The sequence below is a fragment of the Candida metapsilosis genome (genome assembly GCF_017655625.1).
Source record: "Candida metapsilosis strain BP57 chromosome Unknown scaffold1, whole genome shotgun sequence".
Taxonomy (NCBI): Eukaryota; Fungi; Ascomycota; class Pichiomycetes; order Serinales; family Debaryomycetaceae; genus Lodderomyces; species Lodderomyces metapsilosis.
The window spans coordinates 2,952,846-2,964,411 of NW_027138159.1; the positions used below are offsets into that span (position 1 = coordinate 2,952,846).

The window sequence follows — 11,566 nt, forward strand, 5'->3', positions numbered from 1 at the left end:
AAACAGAATTATTATTATTATTACCCTTTACCTATTTTACAATATAGACGCGTGTTTCAAATTTCATTTTATGACAACAGCCACACCATTGATCGAAACTTAAAACATCTTGCATCTTGGAATAAAAACCTCTATTTTGTATCCCCAAGTAAAACCTTATTGAAACTAATCTAAATCAGGACTATTCTCTTCCAAATATGGAAAAACCTTCATTACGTAATACATTACCAAAGCAAACTATAAAAAATAAGAGGCGGATGCTGAAACACCATTTCTTTTTTATCCTTACTAGTGCGCGTTAAATTTTTCACACCTGTCCGACCTAAAAATCTCAAACCTGCTCGACACACTTCGTGCTAGTACGAAAAGGTAGGGCGAATTGGTACGAAACAAAAATGAAAAGACTTGCACAAAAAAATGTTTAGAAATCACATTGCTACTAGATACACTCAATATTGTTTTTGCAGCTATTTAGAAGAATACACATGAGTACTTGTCTTTTGCAGCTCCACTGTGTTGCAGATAAAGGTCTCACTTTTGAATGAGATGAGGTGACGAATTGTCCCGCGGCAAACAATAACTTCAAATAACTTGCAACTGGTACTTGTCATACACACAATATCTTGAACTCACAATCAACCTCTTGACAGGAAACTACCCATCACTTTGTCCCAAGCAATTCAATCTCTTATTTCCAGTCCAAGTAACTCAAAAGCCAAAGCAGCCAGCTAAGCAAACTATTTTTTCTATTTGTACTTTTAAGAAAAAAATTATTTATTTTTTTGCAACCCAAGAAACTTCCTACCCGCCAAGACCAAGAAAACCAAAAAAGGTAAGATGTATGATTCTGCAACGAAGTAAAAAACTTTAGTATATATAATTTGGGAAAGCATTGAAAAGATGAAAAAAGAATATACAGTTGGTTAAAATAGAGAGGGAGGTAGCTGCGTTTGGCAATATGAGGCGTGATTTGACTCAACCTACAATCAACTTGGTCAATGAAGATAACGATGCGTATTATGAGCGATTACATGAGGGATCTCAATCTCCACCTCAGAATCCATTTGAGCCAGAACAATATCAGCAACAACATCTGGACAGTTATGAATATTCACCAACACGTCTGACAGATTCGGGCTCTTTCTACTTCCAATCGGGTAACAACAGACAAGATGAAAGTTTCCAAGCACAAGAGCAGAATCAGTACAATTATCAAGAACATAGCCAATACGATGACCACCATAGGGGATATCCTGATTCAAATGAATTGCAATCGACTTATTCTCAATCACCTATACTTCCAAGAGACCGATCATTTCAACCACTACTAACCAGCACATCGCCGTCACGAACAAGACCAGGTCTGGATTTACTAACAACAACGCCAACAGTTCCAGCTTATGACAGGTACCCAAAACAATCAACAAATTCGATGCAACTATCGAAATCAAGCTTACTCTACGACGATGAAATGAGTAATTCAATATCGTCTCCATCATACGATAATGATTTCTCTCCATTTGGCGGATACCCAGCTAGTCAGTTCCCACTAAGTATAGATGAAAAAGAACCAGATGATTATTTACACAATCCAGATCCAGTTTTGGATGCTAATTACAATCGCAATCGGTTCTTGTATGATTTGAAACATATGGATAGTAGATCATTCAATGGAGTACTTGCTTTACTAGTTATGGTTTTAGCGGCAATTGCCGTTTTCATTGTGTTTCCAGTATTGACATTTGCCAATGCCAATCCGAAATTTGTACCACAGGTGCATGAAGTCTTGACTCAATATGAGTACCCCATGTTGAGTGCAATACGTCAAGATTTGGTTGATCCTGATACTCCAGCTGAAGCATTGACTAATGTGGGCCAAGATGGACGAACTTGGAAATTGGTCTTTTCAGATGAGTTTAATGCTGAAGGAAGAACTTTCTATGACGGCGATGATCAGTTCTTTACGGCTCCTGATTTCCATTATGCGGCAACTCAAGATCTCGAATGGTATGATCCAGATGCCGTTACTACGGCAAATGGAACTTTACAATTAACATTGGATGCTTTTAAGAATCATAACTTGTTCTATCGCTCCGGTATGGTTCAATCTTGGAACAAAATGTGTTTTACTCAAGGTAAATTGGAGTTTTCGGCCCTGTTGCCTGGCTATGGAGACATTTCTGGATTATGGCCTGGTTTATGGTCAATGGGAAACCTAGGACGACCGGGCTACTTGGCTACTACTGAAGGTGTATGGCCATATACATATGACAGTTGTGATGTTGGAATCACCCCTAATCAATCATCACCCGATGGAATATCATACTTGCCAGGACAAAGATTAAATAAATGTACATGTCCAGGCGAATCACACCCTAACCCAGGAGTAGGCAGAGGCGCACCGGAAATTGATGCATTAGAAGGTGAGATCCATGGTGTAATTGGTCGTGTTTCTCAATCTTTACAAATTGCTCCTTATGATATTTGGTATATGCCCGATTACGATTTCATTGAAATTTACAATGCTTCAGTAACTTTGATGAATACGTATGCCGGTGGGCCATTCCAACAAGCAGTCTCGGGAGTCACCATGTTGAATACTACTTGGTACCAATTTGGTGCAAATGCTGGTAATTTCCAAAAATTCGGCTATGAGTATTTGAATGATGATGCAGATGGATACATTACTTGGTTTGTTGGTGATGCACCTACGTTCTCAATGAAGTCGGCGACATTACACCCCAATGGTAATATAGGATGGCGACAAATTCCAAAAGAACCAATCAGTATAATTATGAACTTGGGTATTTCAAACTCATGGGCATATATAAATTGGCCAAGTTTGGTATTTCCTAGTAAAATGAGAGTCGATTATGTGAGAGTATATCAGCCTGAAGATGCAGTGAATGTCGGTTGTGACCCTGCTGATTATCCAACTTATGACTATATTCAACAGCACCTCAACATTTATCAGAATATGAACTTAACTACGTTTGAAGATGGTGGATACAAATTTCCAAAGAATAAATTAACAGGGTGTTGAGAACAATCACTCATGGTGTATTATTGAATGTGGTTTACCTGGGTATATCTCATCCAAATCATCTTTATTAAACTTGCAATTGAAATTACCCGTTGATAAATTAATGAAATTGATTACTCCTTGGTTAACCACGGCAACAATGACTGGTGATGAGCCTTGTTTGAATCCCAGGTCGCGGCGTTTCCAATACTCATTCCTCAACTGGATCGACTTGTCTAGTTTTGATTGGCGCACTGCTTGTTGCTTGGCTCGTATTTGGCGCTTGGACTCAACTCGTGGTTGCTTCTTGGGTGGCTTTTTCGCAAATGGTTCAACTTGTTTTACTTGGAGTTGCAGTTGTAAATTGTGTAGCTCGGATAGAGACAAATAATATGTGCTTTTAGATGAATCAACAACAACCAATTGGAAATCGGGATAAGGTGGTGACTTTTTCGCAAATGAAGGCGTAGGTCTCCATACATTATAAGTAATTTGTAGTTTCTCATTTGAACTAGTGGTTATTATTGGCGCATTATCTATGGTTATTGCTTTGTAAATGTTGGTGAAGTTGAAATAACTCTTTGTTTTGAAATGACAAGTATGTAATGCCGGATATGCAAGGATGCCCCATTTACGAGGTAATAGCCAAAATGATACATCCAAGGTAGGCAAGTTGACTTTGCCCCTTTCAATTATACTTGGTTTCACCAGTGGAGTTTGTAAAATGTACCCCAACCGTTTCAAATATGCGTAGACTTGATATTGCAGGATATCGAGTTTAGTTAAGCAGTACAAGTACTCTAAATCCAATGCCCAGAGCTTGGATTCAATATCAAAGTCAGATTTTCCTTCATCTAACCGAGTTTCGAATTCTTCATTTGACAAGTATGCAATTAAACTTCCCCTTTCAACTAAGTACACTGTCTCATATTGATTCAAATACATAACTGGCCCATGAGCAATACCCATATCTCTAAAGAAGTTCCCACGAATTTGCAAAATTACACACTGATTCAATTTCGGTACCCAGACCCCAATCAATTTATGCTTAATATGGTGGCCACGTATGTTTGACAATGCATCAAACATTGCTTGTTGAGACTCCTGTAGTGATTTGTTTTGCACCGTTGTTCCATCGGGTTCGAATTCCTTTTCACCACGTTTGGGAATTGCCGATGATGATGTAATTGGCTGTGAGGCGCGTTTGCCTAGTAGTTTCCAGTCCTGGACTTCGTCTTCTATATCATGGTGGCTAATGGCTTGACTGGCGGATGTAGCTGTTGGTGGCTCATCATCATCTATGTCTGACATGGGTCTTGGAGGAGGTTGGAAAGATTGATGCAGGTTTTAAATTTCATGCGATGATTTTGATTTCTTTTGTGGCCGACAATATCTCGACATACACTCCTCTTGGCTCAACGCTTTTGAAACGAGTATGACAGAAGCACAAGTAACCTATAATGCATTAGTATGTTATTAGACAAATGCTTCAATGAAGCTTTTTTTCCACTCATGAGATTCAAAGACTAACTTTTCTCAGACGGAATCATTACTCAATGACATGATTTCGAAAATCATTAAACAACAAATAATCAACACCTACAGCGACTACAAAATGATGGAAAACAACACAGTTGCTGATCCACAAGTTGACCAATTACTTGTTAATTTCAATCAGCTGACGGATGTAAACAAGGATATTTTTGGACAAGATAAGACAAAGTTGAAGACTAATGAGACGTCGAGATATTTTAGTTGTGAGAATTGTGGGCGTAAGATTGCTGGTGGGAGGTTTGCTCAGCATGTGAATAAGTGTTTGGAAAGGAAGAGAAAGACATGAAGGAAGCTTATTGGTGGCTGCTGCTCTTTGGCATCGTGTGACACTTTTTGGGATTCACAGTTGCCAGTGATTCGGCAATCCTCGTCATGGCATACAGCAATCACTTTTTTACAACATACAGGGGTATGATATCATAACCTACGACTTGTTTTGTCAAAGACTCATTGATATCAAATAATCATCAACATTAACGGAATGCAAAAGCAAAATAACTACACACAAACTATAAACTTTGGGTATACTCTTCTCCAAGACCAGCTATGGAAAGACTTCGGGGTAATTTTTCTCAGCAGACGATTTGCACCATAGCAACGAGTAGCATCAACTTGCAACATACAAAAAAGATGTGAAGATAAAGTGGGACTGGAAATTCTATGGCCATTTCGTTCATCTTGTTACGCAAGGGACAAATATGTGGTGAATGTGATTTGCTTATGACAGTCGGGTTTGGCTTGGTGTATTGACGATGTTGGAGAATATAACTGAGTAGCCTCTAATACATTGGAGTGAGAGACTGAGGTTGAGCAAGCCGTTTGAGAGATATTTATATCCTTACATTATTCTCCAGTGCTATGCTCAGTAATTGCAAGTAACTATACCTATTGTCTACTGAAACATGTTAGACGATAGCCTATGCATTGCTTTCTTTACAACTGGTAAAACAGCCAGCCAGGATTTTTTTTAGATCACGTGGGTCCCTCTCAAAAAAATATTATGTAATATAGCACATACATAATGACTAATCAATTACATAGCAATAGATATGAAAAAAAGAGGAGAGATTACACAATGGAATAATCATTCAAGAATAATCACTGGCGGGGTATTTTCACTTATCAAAACCCAAAAAGTAAAAACCATTTAGAAATTCGGAAAGTGGCGGTTATACTCGCTTCGGTAAGGTATAGGATTAGCGAACCACCACAAGAAAACCTTAATCCTCAAATGGCACTGAGGAGGTGGTAACCACGGAGTAGTCACTGTGAAAATGAGTGAGCTTCACTGTAATCCCTTGTGAAAGAAAGATGAATTGATTAGAGCAACACCACCTGGCTGTATCAACTATGATGCCTCCTCCTCACTATCTCTGTAGATAAATAATTATCTATTTCACCTCCTCCCCCTCCTTCTTTTCTGTAGACATTATGGTTTATTTTATTTTACCCCAGTTTTCAATTTTGTGGTTTTATGCCTTTTCGGACTTTGAAATTGAACGATTTGACTTGTGAGGGGATATATCCTATTCATTCCTAGAAGTATATATAAAGGTAAATGAATGTGTCATCAAAGGTAACCCCTATAATGCTATTCAACAATTTATTCAATGTCTAGTTTATACACCGATTGCACAGCTGAGGTTGCTTTCTCAAGATTACCCTTTGCGGAAGAGGATGTCAGCAAATCAATTCCATTAGGACCTGATTCAAACAAGTTTAACAGTGCCAACTATTCTCAAACTTACAGAAACAAAGCATACTCTGAAAAGTTGATTGATTCGATTCATCCTGATTTGAATACTCATCCAAAGTTATTCAACCATGCTGCAAAAGTCTATGCAAACCGTCCTTGTTTAGGAGCTAGACCTTATGACTACTATAAAAAGAAGCTGGCTAATCATTTTGAGTATTTTACCTACAAGGAGATACATGCAAAGAAAAACAATATTGGTGCAGGAATTATTAGATCACTTAATGCTAACAAGTATCTCGATTTGAATTTGGAAGCGCATAAGAAAATTGCCAACCATTTGAAAGACTGGAAAAGCTATGGTGTCCCCAACTACCTCCGTGACAACAAGGACCGTATAATTGAAAAAAGTTGTTCATTCATTTTATCCATCTTTGCTGTTAATCGTTTGGAATGGATGTTGACTGATTTGGCATGTTCTGCATACTCCATTACTAATACTGCATTGTACGACACTTTGGGTCCAGATGTGTCCCAGTACATTTTGAATTTGACTGGAAGTCCAATCGTTGCTTGTACTGTTGACAAAGTTAAGGCTCTCCTCGATTTGAAAAGGAATTACCCTGAAGAGACCAAGGCTTTGATTTCAATAGTTGTGATGGACCCAATCAAGTACCTTGACCACAAGTTTCTTGATATCGCCAGAGAGTTGAAGGTTGAAATTACTGATTTGCAGGCTATTGAGGCATTGGGTAAAGCCAACCCAATTGAGGAGTTACCACCATCACCAGATGCTATTTTCACTATTTCATTCACTTCTGGTACTACTGGTTCAAAGCCAAAGGGCGCTATGATCCCCCATAGAAGTGCTTCGTCGTACATCACTTTCCTCCTTAGCTATGAACCACAAGCTAAACTTGGTGACATTGCTTATATATTTCTTCCATTGACACACTTGTTGGAAAGAGAAACCAGTGCATTTGCATTTTCCACGGGATACGCATTAGGCTTCCCACAAACAACCGTTGGGCAAACTGGTCTCAATACGTTTTCAATCATGATTGATGATTTAAGGGTTTTAAAGCCAACTTATATGTCCATTGTACCTCGGTTGTTGACTAGAATGGAGAGTTTGATGAAGGAGAAAGTTAAAGAGCTCAAGCCGGATGAACAACACAAAGTTAACCAAATCATACAGTACAAGCTTCGCGAACAAGCCAAGTTTGATGGATCTGAAGGGTTCAATGCCACTCTTGATTCATATCCACCTTATGAAAATTTGCGCAAGTTCATTGGCTACGATAGGATAAGATGGGTTCAAACAGCTTCCGCACCGGTAGCTGCAACCACCTTGGCTTATCTTAAGGCAAGCTTGAATATGGGTATTCGTCAAATGTATGGGTTAACCGAGTCTGGTGCTGCGATAACCTGTACTGGCGCATACGATGCACAAGCAGGGACTTGTGGATCAATTGCTCCAACTGCAGAATACAGATTGCGCAGTGTTAGAGACATGGGATATGATATTGGTAAATTGCAAGGTGAGGTGATGTTGAGAGGTGAGCAAATGTTTAAAGGTTACTATTACAACCAAAAAGAGACTGACAAGTGTATCAATGAGCATGGATGGTTCCATTCGGGAGATATTGCCACTGTTGATGAGCATGGAAGAATCACAATTATCGACAGAGTTAAAAACTTTTTCAAAATGGCTCAAGGTGAGTATATCTCGCCTGAAAAGATTGAGAATCGATACTTGTCATCAAATACAATAATCAATCAATTATACGTTCATGGAAATTCATTGAAATCATACTTGGTTGGAATTGCTGGTATTGACTACGAACAAGGATTGAAGTTTCTCAATGAAGAGTTTGGAATCAATAGAATCGGTATGAGCGAAGAGGAGATGTTGTCCCATTTGAATAAAGTTGAAGTCAAGACACGGTTATTGACAAAATTAAATGACAATGTTCGTACTCAATTGAATGGATTTGAGTTGTTGCACAATATCCACATTGAGATCAACCCATTGACGGTTGAAAGGGATGTTGTTACACCCACTTTTAAATTGAGAAGACCGATTGCTCAAAAGTTTTTCGCCGACGCTATCCACAAGTTGTATGAAATCGAGCAGAGCTTATTTGCCGAGGTTAAAATGGGAATCGCAAAGTTGTAAGACAAATGTATTACTTTTGGTGCATGATTTTAGTATACAACTTAGTGCTTATCCGGGGATATATACATTTCAAATAGAATATGCTTGACACATCACAAAGACCTGTTTTATGTATGAAACGCTTTCGGGCCCCTGAAGTGAAATGAAAACTCTATTGCGTTTAGTGGTGGTGTGATTGCATTTCCGCTTATTGTTCTCCGCAATTCGTTTTAGGATGTTTCGCCAAGTGAATTATGTCCATAAGAGAAAACTCAAGAAAAAAAAGAAGTCTCGGTTTATAAATAACCCACTTTCTTCTTTTTCAAATCTGCAACGGTGAATGGTAACATATATACAAACTCCGGTTGGGCGAGTTTTAGACGTACATGATGCATTACTTTGGTCTTTCTTTGTTTACATTTCCGTGGAAATGCGACACTCAAAAAAACAAAGTCCGATTGTCGCGAGTTCTTAATTTGCGAAACCCCACTCGATACATCAACATGCAGAATAGGACTTCTTTCTACCCCAAAACGCTATAGTTTTGTATCACAATATTCTATGTTGCAGATCTAAAGATATCAGAAAAAAAAGTTGAAAAATATTATTCATGACTATGTCCGGGAGATTTTTCTTTTAGTCGGTGTATATAAATAGGTTGATTTCCCTCCATTCAAAAGCTAACAAGTCCTTACTCCATCATCAACAAATGTCAAGTTTATATTCAGATTGTACCACCAAGGAAGCATTTGCAAGATTGCCATTTGGTGAAGATGTCCTCAGTTCAGTTTCCTTAGGACCCGACTCGAATAGGTACAATAGTGCCAATTATTCAGAGACTTTCAGAAACAAGGCCCATTCTCAATCATTAATTGATTCAATCCACCCGGATTTGAACACTCATGCAAAAATGTTCAATCGCGCGGCAAAGACCTATGCAAACCGCCAATGCGTAGGAGCTAGACCTTACAATTACGAAACAAGAAAGCTGGCTAATCATTTTGAGTATTTTACCTACAAGGAGGTGCATGCAAAGAAAAACAATATTGGTGCAGGAATTATTAGATCACTTAACGCTAACAAATATCTCGATTTGAATTTGGAAGCGCATAAGAAAGTTGTCAATCACTTGAGAGATTGGGAAACATATGGCGTGCCAAATTACCTTCGTGATAATAAGGACCACATTATTGAGAAAAGTTGCTCATTTATTGTGTCAATCTTTGCTGTTAATAGATTGGAGTGGGTTTTGACTGATTTGGCATGTTCAGCTTATTCTATCACAAACACCGCTTTGTACGATACTTTAGGGCCAGATGTTTCACAATTCATTTTGAGAACGACTGAAAGTCCAATTGTTGTTTGCACTCTTGACAAAGTGGCAGCTGTTCTCGAGTTGAAACAGAAATTCCCTGAGGAGGCAAAATCAGTGATTTCCATTGTTTCAATGGATCCAATTAGGTACTTGGATGCTAGTTTGGTCAAGTTGGCAGAGGAATTGAAGGTTGAGATTACTGATTTGCTGGCTATTGAACAATTGGGTAAGGATAATCCAATTCAAGAGTTGCCACCACGCCCAGATACTCTTTTCACTGTTTCTTTCACTTCTGGTACCACTGGGTCAAAACCAAAAGGTGTCATGATTCCACACAGAATGGCAGCTGCATATATCTCCTTCTTGGCATGCATTGAGCCACAAGCTAAGCGCGGTGATATTGCCTTCATTTTCTTGCCATTAACTCATATCTACGAAAGGCAAACTAGCGCATATGCTCTTTCAGGTGGTTATACTTTAGGATTTCCTCAAACTACAGTTGGACAAACGGGTGTCAATACTTTTGTCAACATGATTGACGATTTGAGGATTTTACAACCCACTTACATGTCCATTGTTCCTAGGTTATTGACCAGATTGGAAGGTTTAATCAAAGAAAAAGTTAAAGCATTAGATGAAACTGAACAACATAGAGTTAATCAAATTATTGAATACAAGCTTAATGAGCAAGCAAAGCATGATGGTCCGCAAGGCTTTGATTCTAGATTTGACTCTTATGCTCCATACTTTAACTTGCGTAAATCCATTGGTTATAACAGGTTGAAATGGGTGCAAACTGCATCGGCACCTGTTGCAGCATCCACGTTGGCCTACCTTAAAGCAAGTTTGAATATTGGTGCTCGTCAATTGTATGGATTGACTGAATCTGGAGGAGCTGTCTCATCCACCACTGAATATGACTCTAAACCAGGCACTTCAGGATCCATTGCTCCAACAGTTGAGTTGAGATTACGTGGTGTGAGAGATATGGGGTACGACTCGGGTAAGTTGGAAGGTGAAATCATGTTGCGTGGACCTCAAATGTTTAAAGGTTATTACTACAACCAAGAGGAGACCGATAAGTGCATCAACGAACATGGATGGTTCCACACAGGAGATATAGGTCATATTGACGAGAGAGGAAGATTATCAATCACTGATCGTGTTAAAAACTTTTTCAAGTTGGCTCAAGGTGAATATATCTCCCCTGAAAAGATTGAAAACCGTTACTTATCCGCCAATCCTATCATTAATCAACTTTATGTTCATGGAAACTCATTGAAATCGTATTTGGTGGGAATAGCGGGAATAGACTACGAACAAGGATTGAAATTTCTCAATAGTGAATTTGGAATCAATAAAATTGGCATGAGTGAGGAGGAAATGTTGGCACAAATGAACAAAGTTGAAGTGAAGACTAAACTTTTACACATTTTGAATGACAATGTCCGTGGTCAATTGAATGGATTTGAGTTGTTGCATAACATTCATATTGAGATTAACCCCTTGACGGTTGAAAGGGATGTTGTTACACCCACTTTCAAATTGAAAAGACCAGTTGCTCAGAAGTTTTTTGCCAGTGCTATTCACAAATTGTATGAGATTGAGCAAAGTTTGATTGTTGGAGCCAAATTGAAGATGGCCAAGTTGTAGGTATACATAAGTAATAAATGGTTTTCTTTTTTGTATCTACTGTCTCTGCTTCTTACTTCCACTTTAGTGCCCTATTTTTTTTTTTTTTGCTGCAAAAAATTGACTCATTTCTTGAGTGACATTTTTTATGCAGCGCTTCCCAAATGTTCTCCAATTTTTTTTTATTTTTTT

General features: G+C 38.5%; 4 protein-coding genes across 4 annotated transcripts; 3 read left to right on the forward strand and 1 right to left on the reverse strand. All coding sequences in view use genetic code 12, as the record gives it.

Moving 5' to 3' along the window:
- Positions 1 to 958: 958 nt before the first annotated feature.
- On the forward strand, positions 959 to 3,043 carry I9W82_001314 (SKN1/KRE6 family beta-glucan synthesis-associated protein; the record flags this gene model as incomplete). The annotated part of the gene is made up of 1 exon (XM_067690046.1): positions 959 to 3,043. One exon carries the CDS (start codon positions 959 to 961, stop codon positions 3,041 to 3,043), a length of 2,085 nt encoding a protein of 694 aa, XP_067551335.1.
- Positions 3,044 to 3,049: 6 nt separating this feature from the next.
- Positions 3,050 to 4,333, reverse strand: I9W82_001315 (tRNA splicing endonuclease subunit; the record flags this gene model as incomplete). Its single annotated transcript, XM_067690047.1, has 1 exon — positions 3,050 to 4,333. One exon carries the CDS (start codon positions 4,331 to 4,333, stop codon positions 3,050 to 3,052), a length of 1,284 nt encoding a protein of 427 aa, XP_067551336.1.
- A 1,853-nt stretch (positions 4,334 to 6,186) lies between these two features.
- Positions 6,187 to 8,448, forward strand: I9W82_001316 (FAA24; the record flags this gene model as incomplete). Its single annotated transcript, XM_067690048.1, has 1 exon — positions 6,187 to 8,448. The coding sequence occupies one exon, from the start codon at positions 6,187 to 6,189 to the stop codon at positions 8,446 to 8,448; it is 2,262 nt and encodes a 753-aa protein (XP_067551337.1).
- Positions 8,449 to 9,136: 688 nt separating this feature from the next.
- On the forward strand, positions 9,137 to 11,395 carry I9W82_001317 (FAA24; the record flags this gene model as incomplete). Its single annotated transcript, XM_067690049.1, has 1 exon — positions 9,137 to 11,395. The coding sequence occupies one exon, from the start codon at positions 9,137 to 9,139 to the stop codon at positions 11,393 to 11,395; it is 2,259 nt and encodes a 752-aa protein (XP_067551338.1).
- Between the last annotated feature and the right edge of the window lie 171 nt (positions 11,396 to 11,566).